The following is a 20,484-nucleotide window of genomic DNA, read 5'->3' on the forward strand; positions in this document are numbered from 1 at the left end:
ATGGCAAAGCTTTTTAAATAACTAAGTTCAAGATGGGTTAAGCTCTCCTGACTTTTTTGGTACTAAGAAACATCTTGCCTAAAGCCCTCTTTCCTCACTTTGGTGGCACAGGCTCAAAGCCATTGCTGTTGGAGAAGGAAAGAAGAAAATGGTGTGTAGAGTTCTTTCTGCTGCTAATACTGCCTCCTCCCCTTCACAAGATGGACAATTTGGAGGTGTTCTAATAAAAGAATTCTGTTCTCTGGCTGAACAATCCTGAGTTCTCAGCTATCAAAGGCAATGATTGCAAACCATGAATGAATGTCACCAATTTACTTCTGACATCACGGTCCTCAAGGATACAGAATGGAAAAAGGATTCTGCAATCGGTACACCTTCCAAAAATCAAGGTTTGAGCACGACTATAGGCTTTCAGTGCCTTAGTGTCATCTAACACACTGATGAGGGTGTTTGAGATTTTTGTAAGCAACTTTAATTATAAAAGGTAGCTTAACAAGGCCTGTGGTCTCTTCTGGAACTGCAGAGACAGAAGACTAGAGAGTGGCTGATGGACTACAAGTGCCACACCCTTCTCCTTCACTTTGGTCAATTTCTTTCCCTTTACAGGTTTTGAAGATGCACCAATTGGGATTCTGGTCACGAGCCAGCGTACTGGCAGGAAGATGTCATTTACTGATGCTGAATCTCAACTAAAAAACAACTTTTTACATTCTTTCTCTCTAGACACAAAGCAGAAGCTGGTGATTGCTTCCAAGTCCATGTGAAGGGGCATGGATTTATGCAAGTGGCTTACTTTTCTTAGCCGGAATACATTAGCTCCTAGGCTATGCACAACAATATGTTAATATAACCCCCCAAAAAATACATCAGTTAACAACGAATGCATCATTTAAAGCTTCTGCTGCAAATAAATAACTAAGTCTACTTATGTGCCATAAGCTGAATAGTGGATTTCACTATTTATTGCAAGTTATAGTCAAATAATGTTTACCCATGTGGGGAACAAAGGATGATGCTGAAATACAAAAAAGATGAATGGATGATATTAGTTTGTCTGCCTGAGTTAAGGAAAGAGGAGGAAAATACTACTTAATACTAAATACTACTTAGAAATTGCCATTCATAGCACTTTGCATCATCAAAGTGGTTTACAAACCTTAATCAGATTCTCACAACACCCATATAAGGGAGATCAGTAAGGATTACTATTCACTTTGTCCAGTTGGAGAAAATGCAGCAGAGTGACTTGGCTAAAGCCACAGAGGGAGCCATGATCAATGTCAAAGTTGAAACAAAAATGTCTCTGGGTCCCAGTCCTCTGCTCAGACCATACTTCTCTGTTTTCCATACTATACAGCATCACATCCATTCCAGCGGCACTAGACATAGCCTGCTGAAAGTGTCCTTATATCCTGGTTTGGCTAGGCTAGTCTCTGTTTTTCATATCATGTCCCAGAAAATTCCTTGAGGACATTTAAAATGTTCATATTTTTCATTTCATCAATCAAAACTTTTTTTTTTAAATATCTACATGTTCATTCAAGTCATTCTGCTGTGCCAAGTAGAATTTGCTCTGCAGTTACCAGGAACAGCCCAGTGGAATGAATGTTCTGTGGGATAAACAGTGTTTAGAGTGATCAGTGGAAGGAGCATAGACACTATCAAAATTGTTCTTTTTGTTCACCACAAATGCTAACAACACTTACTCAGTGTTTCATACTAACCTCATTCAGAACATCTGAGTTGCTGGAAAAATCCTCCATGCTGAGAAATATCTATCTGTCGCTATTGAGACAAAATTGGCGAAAGTGGCACCCACAAACTTTTTGTAAAAAAAACTGTACTTTTGTTTTTTGAATGACTATTTTGCAATTCTAAAAAACATTGCCACATTTTTTTATTTTGAAATTATGATCACCTTAAGCATGTGATACTCAAGGATTATGGCCAGACCCAACATAGATTATCCAGGAGCCTTTGGAGGCTTTTCTGACCTCAATTTGGCTGCTGGCCCTTGGCTTCTCTGATCCTCAGTGCTGTCCCTGAGGCTTTCCTTGCCACACTACTCATCTGCTGATACAGTAAAAAATGGTTATCAACCTGCTCTGTAACTAATGTTCTTTGAGATGTGTGGCACATGTCCATTCCATTTCAGGTGTGGGTGTGTGCTCAGTCCACAGTTGTCAGATTTAACCTGAGCTATACCTGTAGGGGCGGCATATGCACACTCTCCTGTCTCACACCACAACACAAAGGTATAAAGGGCAGAGCCACTTTCATCCCCCATAAATTCTTTCTTACTGGAAGACTCTGATAGAGAGGGGATGGAGAGTGGGTCACGAAATGGACCAGTGCAACACATCTCGAAGAACAACAGTTACAGAACAGGATAGTAACCATTTTTAATTCTTCAAATGATTGCACGTCTATTCCATTTCAGGTGACTCGCAAGCAGTTCAATCTGGAGGTCGGCGAATAATGACTGAAGGACCACACGTCCAAATTGGCATAATCTCTGGTTTGCCCAGAGATGGCATAAGGGGAAGCAAAAGTATACACTGAAGACCAAGTTGCCACTTTGCAAATGTCCAAAATAGTCAGCGGGGCCAGAAAAGCCACAGAGACTGCGTGAGATCTGGTCAGATGCACTAGCACTCTATTCAGTGGCAATACATCAGCCCTGTTGTAGCCCAAATTAACACAACAGGAGATCCACAAGGAGATCTTTTGAGGAGAGACTGGAAGAGACTCTGTCTGCAATTGCTACGAACAATGGAGATGATGACCTAAATGGTTTAGTCCTGTCCAGGTAAAACGCTAAGGATTAGGAAAGAAAGTTGATCAATATATTGCCTGATTGATGTGGACGTGAGATATCACCTTAGTGAGAAACTTCAGATGAGGGCGTGGGAATACCCTGTCCTTGCAAGAGACCATATACAGAGGTCCAGAAACTAGTGCTTGTAATTCGCCCACTCTCCTAGCTGAGATAACTGCAACCAAAAAGTCTGTCTTTATGGAAAGATGGAGCAATAAACAGGTAGCCAATGGTTCAAGAGGAGGACCCACTAGCTTTGTTAACACCACATTTAAGTCCCAAGGGAGACCAGGGTCTTGTCCTTGGGGGTATAACTGGTTCAAATCCTTCAGAAATCTAACTGGCATAGGATTGGAGAAAAATGATTATCAATTGGCGGGTGGGAAAGCGGAGATAGCTGTTAGATGGACCTTGATGGAACTAATGGTAAGACCTCGCTGTTTTGGGTATAACAAATAGTCCAATACACGATGGATTGAAGCATGGACGGGGGCGGGGGGACACTTTTTTGCTGGGACAAAATGGAGACTCCCACTTTGCCAGGTATGTAAACCTAATAGAAGGCATTCTACTATTTACAAGTGCATCTGGAACCCCCTTTGAACAAACTTCATGAAGCCTTAGCCATGGAGCACCCAGGCAGTCAGGAGGAGAGCCTCAGGTTGGGGTCGGAGGGCGACCGTGGTCCTGAGAGATCAGGTCTGCATCCCATGGTAGTGGCAATGGAACTGTGTATGAGAGGGTCAGCAAAGTGGAAAACCAATGTTGCTGAGGCCATGCTGGAGCTATGAGTACGACTCTCAGATCCTGTGCTGCAGCATAAGCCTCACTGACACTGGCTTCTTGCAGGAATGGTAGGGATTGAAACCCAGAGACCAAGGCATGCCCCGTCACCAGTACCCAGCAACAGGAACGGAAGTGTTTAAAAACACTTTAAAATAAAACTTAGTTATAGAAATAACAAACAGTCTAAGGCATTAAAACTTCTGAAACCAGTACCAACTATCTACAAATATAGGGGGGGGAGGGGAGAAATATTTCAATAGCTAGATCACATGTTCCAGCCACCATCACAGGCAGTAAGAAGGAACTGAGGGAGGGCAAGGGTCGGCTCTGCCCTTCATACCTTCAAGCTATGGCGCAAGGCAGCAGAGGGGGCATGTGCCACCCTGACAGGTACCACTCAGGGAGAAATCTCCCACAGCTGTGCACTAGGCATGCGCACACCTGAAATGGAATGGACATGTGCAATCACTCGAAGAACTAAATTACCAGACCTGACCCCCGCACTGACCCATTTATCAACCAACCTTGACATTTTAGCTTCCATTTCTCATCTTGAACAGGAGTATAGATAGCAATTATAAATTAAAATACCCAGTGTAGTAGAAAAACTATCATATACCTTATATCAATGACACTGATGTGGTAGGAAGGGAGGATAGAAATTTGTGCAGTGCCTATTATTACAATATATAGACTGCAATACAAACCTGGGAAATGAGCAATGAGCTTTTTATCTTTATCTTGCATAACATGCAGAGAATATATTGTATATGTATTTAACAAACAGTTTTATTTCCCATCCTCCACCTTAACTTTCAGAGCATTCCTTGTACTTGGGCGATGGAGAAGTAAAGCATGAAAAAAATGTTAAAAGCTAAAAGGTCATTTATAGCCCCTGCACAATGTACATCTGTACAGAGATGTACAAGTTCAACAGAAACATAAAATATTCCCTATCCTTTGACCTTTATTACACAGGCTCAGCCAATTGAGGAGTGGGAGATAAGGAAGCTTAGTCACAATTGAATTAAGATCCCTTTGATGGTGGTTCTCACAGGCATATTCTCCTGCCATGCCGGGTGAATGTACAGTCTTTTCATCCTCACAGCATAAAAAACAAAATCAGCTTACCACTTACAGCCAGGTTCACATCATGGTGTAATTTTAAGCAAACAGGCATCTAGGACAATGGCTCTCAACCTTTCCAGAATACTGTACACCTTTCAGGAGTCTGATTTGCCTTGCGTACCCCAAGTTTCACCTCACTTAAAAACTACTTGCTTACAAAATCAGACATAAAAATACAAAAGTGTCACAGCACACTGTTACTGAACAATTGCTTACTTTCTCATTTTTACCATATAATTATAAATCAATTTAAATATAAATATTGTACTTACATTTCAGTGTATAACATATAAAGCAGCATAAACAAGCCATGGTATGTATGAAATTTTAGTTTGTACCGACTTCGCTAGTGCTTTTTATGCAGCCTGTTGTAAAACTAGGAAAATATCTAGATGAGCTGATGTACCCCATGGAAGACCTCTGCATACTCCCAGGGGTACGCGTATCCCTGGTTGAGAACCACTGGTCTAAGACATCAATTACATCCAGTGTAAGCTTTGCTCTTTCTGAGACCCCAGATCATTTGAAATTGCACTAGGGCAACATATTTTGGGACCAAATATGGTTTCAAGATAGTTAATCTAATTGAAACATCTCAAGTCAAAATCCTCTGAATAGGTGGCACTTCAGCCTACTGAGCAAGCACCTCCTAGCTAGAGTGACAGCAACCAATTTCTATTTTTCTCTTAACCAGCGAGAGACAAAGCACTGATCAGAATCAGTTATAAAAATCAAGAAGGAACTCACCAGCAAGTGTGTAATCCATATCAAAACCAAAGCACTTTATCTTTTCCATTGCTAAACTTCTGTTCACAAAGACCCTGTAAAGAAGAGAGGAAATAAATCCATAGGGATAAGCATTTCTGGAATAAAATTATTTGGGAGTAAACTTATTTTTCTTATTATCAAGTGATGTGATCTAACATACCCAGGCTATCCTAAATATGTAAAAATCAGAACTTACCTGAAAAATGAATGCACAGATCAGCTTTACCTGTCAGTATGCTTCCAACAAAGCCATGATTTTTCATGGTTATTCTCAAAATTAGTGTGTGTATAAACATACACACACCCTGGTACAAGTCCTGTAAAAATTCCTAAATACAGGAATGCAAGATCTCTTGAACCCAGGCTCACATACAAGAGGAAACTGGATGGGGAGGAAGGATGAAGTTTGCCTGATTAAAATAAAATATGACAGAGAGGCAAGAAGAGAGGGAATGAGATTAGCAGTTTCCTGGATAAACATTTACTATTTGAGCCCTGTTTTGAATGAATCTGAAAACTCAAGGAAAATTTAAAATGATCTCTCACCAAAATCTGACCAATACTATTATTAATCACTTAATATAACACCACAAAACACACAGTAAAATACATTCCCACCCTGAAGAGCACAGGGGAAGTTTTTACATTATTTGTAACAGTGTTATTTTCCAGTTTTTATCATCATCAAAATCTTGCTGCAGTGAGAATCTGTTCTATATATTGTTCTGATACTTTGATTTCAATGCACTGCATTCATTTAATCCAAAACAAACAAACAAACCCAAGATAAAGAAATAGGTCAGAAAACACAAAAGAAACTGCATTCTGCTTCAGCTATTACATTAACTAATCCAGTTAAATTTCCCACATAATTTCCGCCATGTAACTGATCTGTCGTTCCTCCTGATTTCTAGGCAGGGTTGGTCTCATCTGAGAACTAAAAATCAGAGTTACAAACAGCAAAGCCAAGGATTCCACTGTAGGGAGGAATCTCAGCTTGTCGTCAACAAGGCTGATGCTGGCCAGAAATTCCAAGTATTGCTAGAGATATCATGCCAAGAAAAAAAACTTGCCTAGAAATGTCTGAGAAAGGGTAATAGTACCCAAGCGTTCGGCTGCACTCTGGACCCAGTAAGGTTTTGTCTGGATACAAGCACACTGCCCTCAGCAGGATGCCAACATAATTAGCCTTCTCTGAGGCTAATTCAGAAACACTTCTTTGTGAAGGTAATGTAATGGGGAGGAGGATACCATAAACAATGACAACGGTAAGTGCAAAAACAAATAGACACCAATTCCATGAAGCTTCTAGTTTAGATCCTGAGATTCTTCTTCAAACTTATGGCAGCCTACATAACATGCCAGTTTAACTGTGTGTCAATCTACTGAAGCTAAAATTTAAACAGCAAAATGTCAAGCTCAAACTACCATCCTTCAATGCCAGCAGCCTTACCTCATCTCTCATAGATGTTCTTCTTGCAAAATGTGTAGCCGTCTGATTCATCTACTCATCTGAATCATCTACTCATCTGAATCACATTACGCAAGTCCTTAAAGGCTTCTCTAGTACAAATGCAATTTTGTTTGAATCTGATTTTACTTTAGTTTAGAACATCATTATGTCTGAACCAAGCCCTAAGATACCGTATGTCTTCTTGAATAGTGCTGGGGAAAACACATCTGTGGCTAACTTAACTAGTTATTGGATATCATTGTTGTTCCACATAGATCCACTTGGAATAGAGTTTCTTTGGCACTAGTATACTTTATCCCTAACCTTCCATGCTCGCTCTGGGACTCACAGTTTCCTGGCAAACTGCCCACCTCTGACAATGAAGCATGTAATGGGACTGAGGAGTTAACAATGACAATCTTTGCTGACAGATGTATGTAATATCTAAACGATGATATATTCAGTAAAAAGCCTGTGAATAAGTATAGAAATCCCTCTTGAAAATATCAGAGGAGATCATAAACCACTCAAGCTTCACTCTTGAAATAAAGAAATCAGCTCTCTGGGCTGTGGTGAGACAAAGTGTTCGAATCAGCAGCATGGGTGTTTTTTAAAAAGAAGTTTAGATATCTCAGATTTAGAACAGGCCAATGCTAGATACTACATGAAGAAAGAAGCCTTTGTGTGAAGGAGATGCTACGTTCTATTGCTTCTGATACCAAGAAATGCTTCTAAATATCTAATTCAAGTACATTGGTAAGCAGAAAATATTTCTGATCTGAAGTTTGTTCGGTTTGCTTTCTAAACAAGGAGGAAGAGATGTGTAGAAGGGATAACACATTTCTGGGAAAAGTTAGAAATAGTTTTTGCCCAAGCGTGACTGGCCCTGCAAGAGCTGAATTGGGCCAGGTGGGCCCAATCAGCTAATTAGGCTTCAAACAGGGGAGTTTTAGTCTGGAGGCAGCTAGTTAGAGAGAAGCTCAACTGCGAGGAACAGGCAGGGTTTCTACGAAAGACAAGAAAACTGGAAGAAGAGGGGACTGCAAGGAAGCAGTCTGTGGTCACTCTCTGTGAAGAGGGAGGTGTGTTTGGGGGACTGCAGAGCTGAGTTGCCCAAAGTTACTCCCTGGAATGAAGGAGTAAGGAGACTGGCAAACCCAGAGAAGTGGGGAGGGCATAGGTATGGAAGCAGCTCAGGGAAAGGTAGCAAGGTGCAGGGAATGGACCTGGGCTGCTGTGTAGAGGGTCGCTGACCAGAACCCAGAGTAGCAGCGGGCCCAGGTTCTGCTGCCAGCCACGGCAGGAGAAGCACCATGAGAAAGTGAAGCAAAAGATTGCCTGAGACAGCTGGAGAGCAGGAACTTTGATACCCCCGTTCCCGGAAGGGGAAACCACAATAGTGACTTGGCCGGAGGCTGAGTCACAGAGAATGCTGTGGCTCCTGAGAGCAAGAGAGCGAGAGAGAGGTAGCAGAGGAGAAACTGGACGGGTGTAATGACAGCTGGAAGAAGCGTCAGCCTCACCAAGCTAATCCCCAGGACCGCCAGAAGGCGGTGCCATCCAATGGTGAGTGGAGCAACCCCATCACACCAAGTAATAGGGCTTGATTTTGTACATTCTTTGAGCCTCACGCCCTGGAGGAGAGTTTGCCTGCAGAGAAAGAGGACTGAATGTCTGCCACATTGAAGAGGAGGGAAGGGTTATGAAGGAAAATTAGAAGAGCCTCACAATTCTGAAGAGGGTTTCAATTATGGTTACAATGGAATTGACCAGAAATGATGGAAAGTTCCTTTCAGCCTTCAACATTCTTTTCATTAATCTGCTTAAGAATGCTCAACAAAATATTAACAAACAGCACAGTGGGTTTAAAATAAAACCTCATGTTGGTACTGGAGATAAAGCATGTTTTTTCTAGCTGCAATTACCAACATTGGCCAGGAAACCAGAATTAATAACTCTATTCTTGTGAAAGACACTAGTGACCTTTAATGACTCTACAAATGTTCAAGACCTTCATTTTAAATCCCAGTTAAAACATAACATCTCCCATTCATGGTGCCCACCTTAATACCATAGAATCATAGGACTGGAAGGGACCTCAAGAGGTCATCTAGTCCAGTCCCCTGCACTCATGGCAGGACTAAGTATTATCTAGACCATCCCTGACAGGTGTTTGTCTAACCTGCTCTTAAAAATTCCCAATGATGGAGATTCCACCACCTCCCTAGGCAATTTATTCCAGTGCTTAACCATCCTAACAGTTAGGAAGTTTTTCCTAATGTCCAACCTAAACCGCCCTTGCTACAATTTAAGCCCATTGCTTCTTGTCCTATCCTCAGCGGTTAAGAACAACAATTTTTCTCCCCCCTCCTGGTAACAACCTTTTATGTACTTGAAAACTGTTTTGTCCCCTCTCAGTCTTCTCATTTCCAGACTAAAGCAACCCAATTTTTTCAATCTTCCCTCATAGGTCATGTTTTCTAGACCTTTAATCATTTTTGTTGCTCTCCTCTGGACTTTGTCCACATCTTTCCTGAAATGTGGCGCCCAGAACTGGACACAATACTCCAGTTGAGGCCTAATCAGCCCAGAGTAGAGTGGAAGAATTATTTCTCGCATCTTGCTTACAACCCTCCCGCTAATACATACCAGAATTATGTTTGCTTTTTTTGCAACAATGTTACACTGTTCACTCATGTTTAGCCTGTGGTCCACTATGACTCCCAGATCCCTTTCCGCAGTACTCCTTCCTAGGCAGTCATTTCCCATTTTGTATGTGTGCAACTGATTGTTCCTTCCTAAGTGGAGTACTTTGCATTTGTCCTTATTGAATTTCATCCTATTTACTTCAGACCATTTCTCCAGTTTGTCCAGATCAATTTGAATTTTAATCCTATCCTCCAAAGCGCTTGCAATCCCTCCCAGCTTGGTATCATCCACAAACTTTATAAGTGTACTCTCTATGCCATTATCTAAATCACTGATGAAGATATTGAACAGAACTGGACACAGAACTGATCCCTGCGGGACCCCACTCTTTATGCCCTTCCAGCATGACTGCGAACCACTGATAACTACTCTCTGAGAATGGTTTTCCAACCAGTTATGCACCCACCTTATAGTAGCTCTGTGATAAATAAAGTGGGGGCTGGGGGTAGCTCCCTTTGAGCTACCCCCACCCTGGGTAACACCCAGCCAGCCAGTTAGCTGTAAAATCCCTCTTGCTAGCTGTTCTTCACTTGCTTTACCTGTAAAGGGTTAAAAAGTCCCCCAGGTAAAGAAAAAAAAGTGGGCACCTGACCAAAAGAGCCAATGGAAAGGTAGAACTTTTTAAAATCGGGAAAGAAATTTTGCCTTTGTCTTTTGTTCTCTGGACTGGAGGGTCAGAGCAGCCATGCTATAAGCAGCTAAGCCAGGTATGATTATGTCATCAGATCATGCCTAGAACTACTTATCTGACTCCAAATGTGTAAGTAGATCAGAATGTTTAGACGTGATTAAGGTTATTTCTTTTATTTCTTATTGGCTTGTGGACTCCTCTGCGCTATCCCCAGATGCTTTTGTTTGCTTGTAACCTTTAAGCTGAACCCCCAAGAAAGCTATTTTGGGTGCTTGATTTTTGGAATTGCTCTTTTAAAATCTAGCAAAAGCCTAAGTTCCAAATGTATTTTCTTAGTTTTTGTTTCTAATAATAAAATTTAACTTTTTTAAGAACAGGATCGGATTTTTGGTGTCCTAAGAGGTTTGTGCATGTTGTTTAATTAGCCGGTAGCCACAGCTAATTTCCTTTGTTTTCTTTCTCAGCTCTTCCTGGGCGGGGGGGCGGGGGGTGTGTGAAAGGGCTTGAGGGTATTTGCATTTGGGTGGTGGCAGCGTTTACCAAGCCACAGTCGGAGGAAAAGCTGTAACCTTGGGAGTTTAATACAAACCTGGAGTGGCAAGTATTAATTTTTAAAATCCTTGAGGGCCCCACTTCTGCACTCAAGAGTGACAGAGTTGGGAATCGGCCTTAACAATTTCCATCTAGGTTGCATTTCCATGGTTTGTTTATGAGAAGGTCATGCGAGATAGTATCAAAAGCTTTACTAAAGTCAAGATATACCACGTCTACCGCTTCCCCCCATCCACAAGGCTGGTTACCCTGTGAAAGAAAGCTATTAGATTGGTTTGACACGATTTGTTCTTGACAAATCCAGGCTGACTGTTACTTATCACCTTATTATCTTCTAGATGTTTGCAAATTGATTATTTTATTATTTGCTCCATTATCTTTCCGGGTACAGAAGTTAAGCTGACTGGTCTGTAATTCCCCGGATTGTCCTTATTTCCCTTTTTATAGATTGGCATTATATTTGCCTTTTTCCAGTCTTCTGGAATCTCTCCCATCTTCCATGACTTTTCAAAGATAATTGCTAATGGCTCAGATATCTCAACCAGCTCCTTGAGTATTCTAGGTTGCATTTCATCAGGCCCTGGTGGCCCATGCTGGGTACATATCCATTCAGGGCCCAATCCTACGAACGTTTACTATCAAAAGTAGCTCTTATCACTTTAAATAGTCCTATTTCTATTCAAAGGGACTACTCAAAGTAGTAAACATCTGCAGTATCCAGAACCTACAGAGAAAAGTCCTACCCACTGAATCATCTCTACCATTTCCTGCAATCCCTAGAGGTTGCTGACCAGGCTCAAGCCCTTCACTTGAGCAATCTGTTGAGATCACAGTCCAAGGAGTCATGGCTGATGAAGAAAGACCAGCTTCAGCTTCAAGAATATTGACCAAATACACTTACTGGTTAAAAAAATAGATTTCAAAATCTTCCCATGGGATATCGTCTGGAGAGACGGGATAAACGCACCTTTGATCTAAAAGCTGTACAGCAGCTGCAGAGAGACAGTTCTTTTCATCCCAAAATACATGAGAAGAATGATCCTTTGATCTCTGAAGAGAAGGGAGCATTGACAGATTTTCTAAATATTCCTTTGAAGCTAGGTAAATAAGGTATCAAAGAAGTTCTGGGAGTGTAAATACAGAAAGCATGTGTATTGTTAACAGGACTGCCTAAAACAGCAGTTTTCAAACTTTGAGCTCAGCCCCCCTTTGAGTTACAATTTTTGGTTGTGTCCCCGCACAACCCAGACAAAAATAAACACCATAACTGCCCCTCCCCCTTTGGATTGTCAGCATGGGGGAAGGCGCGTGCAACAGTCTCTGGGGGCAGCGGATGTTGACCCTGACCCACAGGCTGGATGGCCTACTGAGGTGAGTCAGGGGATGGAAATGGGGCTGCCCCCCCAAATGCTTCTCCGTGCCCCCATAGGGGAACACCCCCCACAGTTTGAAACCCTCTGGCTTAGACAGTCAAGAGGTAAGTCTGAAAATAAACTCACTGAAAACTTTTTCATGCCCAGAGATCTGAGGTTGTAACGAACACCTTTCTTCTTGCTCAAATCAGACAGAAAATCTTGATTTCACCTCCATCGATTTTGGCCTTTTCCATTAAGCAAATGATGTTTTTTTTTTAACCAGAGCACTGGTGTTAAAAATCAATAAGATATGGAAGTGTAATAACACTGGGTAACAAAACAAATCAGATCATACTCACAGCATAAAAACACCTTCTGTACCAGAGCAGCAGCAACTGAAAACCATTCTCTGAGTTGACTTGCAGGGGTTATATTTATTGACTCCCTAGCTCCGCCTCTCCACTCTAGGAGTGCATTTTCATAAACATACCACTCCTGTCTTACTTCTTTCCTTTCCCCAGGGATATTACTGTGAAGGTTTTCTGTAGTTTTGCATGCCCTGAAGGGAGTAGCCAAATGCGCCCACCTGTCTTATAGAATGATGGTGTCCCCCATCACTTTAAATAGCCCCCAGTCTTCAATGTTCTCCTTTTAAAGGACATTAACATGAGGAGCTTATCTGTCTTTCGCTGTAATAAGATAGCAGCAATAGGGAAGATGATGATTGGAACTGAGCTCCCTTCAACTACTGTTTCCACTTTCTTCTCAAATGCACAGCTTCCTCGTGTGATGGAAGGTCTAATAGTCAAGGCCACCTTTTCTGGTGATACATTGAGGTGTCAAGGAACGGAAAGGAGAGAGGAAATTAAATGCACTTAACCCTTCTTTATACACATTAAAGTGTTTACTTCTACTAGATGACTGTACAGAATCAGCTAATTGCCCTGATCCTCTTGAGAACGGTAGGTCATTTGCCAGAGCACAAAGACATAAGGGCCCTGCAAGTCCTGGAACAGCACTTAACTGGAGACCACCATCTGAGCTACTTGGTTTCTGAGCTATGAGTGTTTGAAAGATGGGCCACAGCAGAGAAGAAACTGAAGCCTATAACTGTTTAAGGCAACAGACTGGGAAAAGCTTGGCTAGCTTAGAAAAGGGGGCTCAAAATGAGCTGGAGGCTGTTGTAAAAAACAAAAGGGAAAAATTGCTAGCCAGAAAACACAGGAGGGGCAAATTTACCCTGAAGTTTTGTTACAGTAGAATATCCTTTAACACAGTGACCGTACTGCTTGTTTCCCTTTTAAGCTCTAAGATTTACCCTGGGTAACAGAAAAATACACTACATAGTAGGGGGGAAAAGAAGCACTGTACGTGAAGTTGAATCTACAATAACATGACTTTCATCATAGCTGCAATTCGCTGTGCTGTAAACGATTACAAAGGAGGTGATCTTGTTTTTGCAACAAATTAATGATTTTTGAGTAACGTGTCTGAATACAAACTCTCATATCATAATAGAAGAGAAGCTCTGCTTACTAGAGAGGAAATTCAGAATTGGCCTCATTACACTAGAAAAGGAATGCCTAGACAACTAAGAAGAATCCTGTTTATTTTGTTTAACCAAAAGCTCAGAAGCAATCATGAAATAAACATGCAGCATTCCTGTACCATGACCAGTGAAATATAGATGTATTGCACAACTGAGAAGGGAACTTGGCATGTCTTCCAATGCCTAGGAGCAACAGAAGAGAATTAACACAGTGGGGGCAGGGAGGTAGTCTACTTGCATAACCTTGTTTTTAAACCATGTCAGAAAATGAGCAAAGTGAAGGATAGCTATTCTTTTTAAGTAATGTTTATTTAAAGTAGTGCCTTTTACTGGGATTACACTTGTGGTGAGTGGTGGGAGGGGGGCACATTTTACATTTCTACTTTAAAGAAAGACTGTAGTGATTAGTTTTGGCTCAACCCATCCCAGAAACAGGGGCTAGCCAGAAAATTTGGATCTGGATTTCAATTTCCGCAAAGTTTGGGGGTTTGGGTACATCTTTATTTTAAATATAAATATCTTCAATGATCAGCAGAAGTGGCAAGAAAAGTTAAGGAGAGACAAGCAGCAGCTGAATGGATTTGTCTTTTTCAGTGTATCAAGTCTAACAGCCTCCCCCTCCCTGGCTTAAAATGGGTGACAACACTGATAAAATTAGTGCCTGCTGTACCATTGCTTTCTGTGACCTTGGTGTGCTTTTACTGCTGGAAAGCTAGTCCCCTGGTATACTGTGGCTGGTAGAGACATAGAAATGATGCATGCTGCTGTCAGAAATTACCAAATAGCATTCTGTCTCAGCAAAAACAGCGACCTCCAGAAGCTACAGTGAAACTAGATTAACCTGTGACTGAGGTCAGACATATTTAATGGAAATATGCAGGTTCCCTGAAAACATTTGTGTGACACCAGCCTGTCTTTTCTTTGGCATGCTGGATGCCTTGGCACCTGCCTTAAAAGGGTTAATGCAAAACTTTAAAACTACTACTGTCAGTGGAGAGACAAAGTGGGTGAGGTAATATCCTTTATTGGACCGTCTGTTGGTGACAGAGAGAAGCTTTCAAGATTACACAGAGCCCTTCTTCAGCTTTGCGTAAGCTTGAAAGCTTGTGTCTCGCACCAACAGAATTTGGTCCAATAAAGGATATTACCTCACCCCACCTTGCCTCTCTAATATCCTGGGACCACCATGGCTACAACAACAGTGCATAAAATCAGTGGAGTCATATTGGGTTTTGCTGACTCTTGTCCCTTTTGGCAGGTATTGACCATTCCACACATCAAGTAACTTATTTTCTTACATTTAACTTTTTTCTTTTGGCACACTTAAATTAGCAGAGTTCTATTTTACTCCATCTTCAAACTAACAAAGCCTTTATAACTGGTTTCCATGTTTTTAAGCATTTCTTCTGGAGATGGTGTTTGGACTTGGGTCAGGTTTAGGTGGAGGTAAGGGGTCAGATACGGGGCTGATGAAAGAGTCAAACTGGACAACACCAAAATCTCACAAACTGTTCTCACAACATTTCCAATATCCGAGTTTGAAATCTCAGAGGGCTGACTGTTGTTGCAAACTGGAAAATTTGGATCCCACTTGAATCTAAACCCTGGTAGGTCATAGCAGGGGCAAGGTTAAGAGCCAGAAATATGAATATGAACTCTTTCCTCTGAAATTCAAAGGAATTCAGAGTCAAGATTCTAGTTTTGTCCATTTTTATTCCCATTGTTTCGGTTTTCTTCCCAAGTGACAGCAAGATGCTGAGCAGCTCACATATGGATCAAATCCCAAAACAACATCCACCTGCTCCATGGAACTATTAAAGCTGGGCATCATGGAACATTTTCAAATTGAGGTTTCATCCATTATTATTATTAATTTGGCAGTTGCACTGTTTTGTCATATTAATATGATATACTACTTTCTAGTTGAGGATCTCGAAGTGTGTTACCAGCATAAATTATTTAGTTCAGTGGTTTTTCAATCTTTTTTCATTTGTGGACACCAAAAAAATTTTGAATGGAGGTGGGGACCCCTTTGGAAATCTTAGATATAGTTTGTGGACCCCTAGGGGTCTGCAGACCACGGGATAAGAACCACTGATTTAACTCATATGACTTCTGTGAGATATTATACAGGTAAACTGAGGCAAAGAAATATGAAGTGACTTGTCTAAGATCATATTGTAAGTCAGTGGCAGAAATGGGATGTAGAATTCAGAAATCTTGACTGCCAGTTCCCAGCCCTAACCACTAACTTAAAATAAACCAACTATACTCTGGCTGACAACTTTCAAAACAAATGACGACCCAGTGTGATTCAAAATGGCAGAAGATATTGAACTCCCAACATCTGTATTTCGAATGAAAGAGCCACCTCAGTCTTACTGCCCAGGTAAACCACAGCCAAAAATTAAACAGTAGCAAATACCTGACTGCTGTTTCTTGGTAACTGTCAGTGACAAGAGTGGATGAAACCCCAATTTTTTCCATTATTCAACTTCAGCCAGTTGCGGACGTTGTTGAAAACTCCAAAGAACTATATGTGGAAATCCAGAAGTGATTGCTCCAAGTTTAAAAAAAAAAAAAGACACTAGGGCAATTTGGTGGCTCATAGTCAATCTAGTTCTTCTCTAATTGCAATCATGCTAAATGATAGTACTCATACAGAGGGATTGGCCAAGAGGTTATCCTCAACCCGGATAGGTCACCAAATACTGGATGGGGAGGAGGCCTTAAATGTGCACACATTGAAAAAGAGCTTCCTGATATCGACACATCAATTTTATTTTCACATTCAAACTTATGGTACCAATACCAGCTTACAGTAATGCAGTGTCTTCTTACCAATAACCTCAGTCAGAAGTTAGATGTAATTCTGTCTCTATGTTAATTCATCTTAAGGCATCGCTTATTAACAGGCTCCCACAACATCATATAACAAGGCTTGTAATTGATATTAACACTAACAAAGGTGTTCCATTTAAAGCTGCACATAGTAAGAAAACCTTTATTCTGAAGATGAAAAGCCACAGTCTATCCTCCACTATTGGCTTTGATAGTTCTTTATGTTGTTGTTTTATAGCATTCTTGTGGACTTTTATGAGTGCTGAGAATGAGGGAGTACCTGATGTCTTAGATACAACCATCTATGAAACTAAAGCTAACATTTCATGCAGATTCCTCATATTTTGGCTAAGACTCAGAGGTTTTTGTGGGGGGTTATTTTCCTTCAGGTTCCTTTAGAGTTTAATGTTTTCAAGCTTTTCTCAGTGTATTCTGTAAAAATTATGTGGTAACGTCATCCAGAGGATTGTAATTCCTTGAACAGCTGTACAAATCAATGTAATAACTAAGCAAACTTTTTTGGGGGGGAGGGATGGTAGAGGGGAGCCAAGTTTGATTTTTGAGCATTCTTGTCTGTGGAATTTAGGCCCACAATCTTCTAGTCATCAGGCTCTGAGTCATAGATACTGCACCAATTAAACCAGTCTCAAGAGTGGAATTTCTGTTAAATATTATCAACCAGAGTGATATAACCCAAAAAGTGCAGCATCTGAAATAGTTGATTCCAAATGTCATGGTAAGATATAATTTAAAAGGGACACCTTCAAGTTACAATGAAAATGTAGGCTTAATTTTAAAAACTAATTTTTACAAAGTCCAATATTAATAAAAAAAATCATTTTTACGTCAATGATTTTGTTTGAGTTGGAATGTTTGCAACTCAAATATTGCAGCTTCATCCTAGTGCTTGAGAACCAGAAAGTGTACCTGGTCTATTTCTTTTGTCCAAGATGGATGAAATACATGAAGTAAACAAACAATGTAAGTGGTGATATGCAAATTTGATTTTTAACATTCTTTCAGCTTCAATAAAATCAGGTATTATTAGTAACAGGTAAAGAAACCGAGTTGTTTTTGTTGTTGTTTTTTTACGAGTGTACTTTTAACCCAATATGGAGTCTTCATGCTGTATCAAAACCTAATGTCACTTATCATAGTGAGCTCCAAGTTGGCAGGCATGTCACATTTATAGTATTGCCAACCTCAAACATTCAAGAATCATATATCAGGCCCCCAAAAAATCAGAAGATCAGTTAAAAATAATAAAATTTTAAAAAATAATAAATCTGGGATTCTTTTTATTTTTCTTCTGGTGTTCTATCTTTTAGTATTCATGTTTTCAAGCTTTTCTCTGCAACAATGGGAGCTAGGAACTTACTTTAAAAAAAGAAGAAAGAAGGAATCTCAGCTTTCTAACTGTCACATCTCTCCAGCAACTGGGTCTTTACAACAAACATCACAATATTCACAATAAAATTGTGAGATTTGCTACAATGCATTTAAAAAGGATTCATACTTTATTCTTGATATTTATCTTTTAGGAAATTGCCAATAGTGCAGATGTTTTTCAAGAGTCAAAAGCAAAGCAGGTCAATGCTAAAATAATTTTAAACAGCTGGAAGTGACAATGGCAGCAACAACACAGCAAACAATTGTGATAAACACACTTCACTTATACAGTACAAACAAACCACCAGAAAAATATACAGTAAAGTCAATGGGTGAAATCCTGGCCCCACTGAAGCCAATGTCAAAACTCCCAGTGACTTCAACAGGACCAGGATTTCACCCCATGAAGTTATGCAGATACAAACCTGCTGAAAAGGAGCACCAGGCCCTAGAGCTATATTTGCACCATCATGATTTAGTTACATTTATTAGAAGTTTGATTATGATATAGTGATTTCCTACTGTTCATAGGCACCCCAGAAGAGACTCCCTCACACCTTCACCTACCAGCTTGCACAGGGAGTCCTAACTAAATTCTAATGCCTCCGACTCAGCCAGACACCAAAATATATTTAATAGTAAAATGCAACGTTTCAGAAATTCACCTTAGGCGTCATGATTTTGCCTTTACATGTCTCACCTAGCAAACTTTGCCTATCATAGCACAGTAAGGTATTTTCCTCCATTTAGAGAATCAAAGATGTATAACCTGTAAAACACCTTCTAGGAAGTAACACCCTACATAAATCACAAGTGCAATATGACATTCAGGTGTAAAATATCAATTGGGAAACTTGGTATTTGCATTTCCTTTATCAGACCTATATCTCCCTCCAAGACACTGTTAAAACATTTGTTTTATTTTCAAATTCTGATTCTTTTACTAGAATTTTAAAAAACAATTGATTTCAGTCATGCAAAAGGAGTACATGTAGTCTCTGAGTATGATAAAATAATTACATGACTTATTAAAATTACAGTTAAAACTTTTACACATCTCCCTCAAACAACAAAATTTGTCATAGTCATTACATTTTTTTTAAAAAACCTGTAATTCTACAGCTATCCAGTTAAGTCTTTTATTAGCACACAAAACGCATCTTCCTCTAGAAAGGAAGGATGATCTTGAGGTCAAGGCACTGAACTGTGCCTCAGAAGAGCAGGATTCAATTCTTAGCTCTGCCAGACGTCCAGTGTGATCTTGGGAAAGTCACCTAATCTCTCTGTGCCTCAGTTCCCCATCTGCAAAACGGGGGTAATATTTCCTTTATTTCATTGTCTTGATAATTAGAGTGTAAACTCCTCGGGGCAGAGGCTGTCTCTTACAATGTTTGTAGAGTGTCTACCACAATGTGTCTACCTGATCTGGGTCTGGGCTTCTAGGTGTTACTGTAACAAGGATACTAATATTATAAGATGTAATACTAAAACAAATAACCTCTGTTTTTGTATTTCACTTCCCCCATACTTATATTTATAACCTTCAATGTCTAAATAGTGTCTATTCTTTCCCACTTTGTATTGGAATAATATGGAAGAATTGGAACAATTACTATGACATTTTTGCTATTGGGGATTTATCAACTTGAAAAAGATGAATGATAGTTTCCATTGCAAAATTTGGCCTGAGATTAACCTTTCCACTGCAGTACTGAGGGTTTACCACTTGTATCTCAACTGTTTAATCTGTAAATTCCTGCAAGTAGGAATCATGTTGACTTATATGTTGTATACCAATGAGCATTCTATTGGTGCTCAGTAAATAACTCCAGAATGGGTGAGGGGAAGTCATTTTCAAGTCTCTGCCAGTGAACAAGATGCAATCAGAAATTTGTTTTACATTTTATTTCCCTAACCCTACAAAATATGGGCACAGTTTACATTACGTGAAAAACATACCGGTGATAGGCTTCCCGACGGTACTTTTTCAGAGCATGCCTATCCATGTTCGCAGGAAAATCTGCTGCATTCTGGAGTCTGTCACTCCATGAGGTTGTCATTTTTAAATGATCACTTAATTCTGGAAGAGAAAAGAGAGAAATTTGCTTAACCTGCAACATGTTTCACGAGAGTATTGTATAGCTGTTTCCGGATTACAAAAGGATCTTACAGTACAGTACTAAGAAAATTCGACAAGATGCCTACTGTAACTACTTGTGTTTATAGGTCAAACTTGTAAAGGAAGTGACTGGAGATGTCTAAGTTCTCACGTGTTTGCACTTCCAGTCATATGAATCCTAGAAAACACACTTTGCTCTGGATGCCATCACCAAACACAAACTAAAAATATCAGGCCCAATGTCTGCTCCAAATGTCTTTGAAATACCAATTTAACTTTACCATATATATCATCTTCCATACAAACTGCACCCCAAAATGTTTTCCCAGAGTTAAATAATGCGGTATCAGATGTAAATAATAAATATTAGCAGATGGAGAGAGAAG

At 40.2% G+C, this 20,484-nt stretch overlaps 1 protein-coding gene across 2 annotated transcripts in view; it reads right to left on the minus strand.

Annotated features, from left to right (window-relative positions):
• Window positions 1–20,484, minus strand: part of NT5C2 (5'-nucleotidase, cytosolic II) — a 78,853-nt gene that overhangs the window by 36,999 nt on the left and 21,370 nt on the right. For both annotated transcript variants that reach the window (XM_024213633.2, XM_024213632.2), the window contains exons 2-3: window positions 19,939–20,059; window positions 5,480–5,553 (exon numbers count right to left, since the gene is read on the minus strand). In XM_024213633.2, coding sequence (XP_024069401.1) covers window positions 5,480–5,553; window positions 19,939–20,039 — 175 coding nt within the window. In that variant the 5' untranslated portion in view covers window positions 20,040–20,059. The remainder of the gene's footprint in view (window positions 1–5,479; window positions 5,554–19,938; window positions 20,060–20,484) is intronic.

The sequence above is a fragment of the Terrapene carolina genome, unplaced genomic scaffold (assembly GCF_002925995.2).
Source record: "Terrapene carolina triunguis isolate 2854851 unplaced genomic scaffold, T_m_triunguis-2.0 Scaffold95, whole genome shotgun sequence".
Lineage (NCBI taxonomy): Eukaryota > Metazoa > Chordata > Testudines > Emydidae > Terrapene > Terrapene triunguis.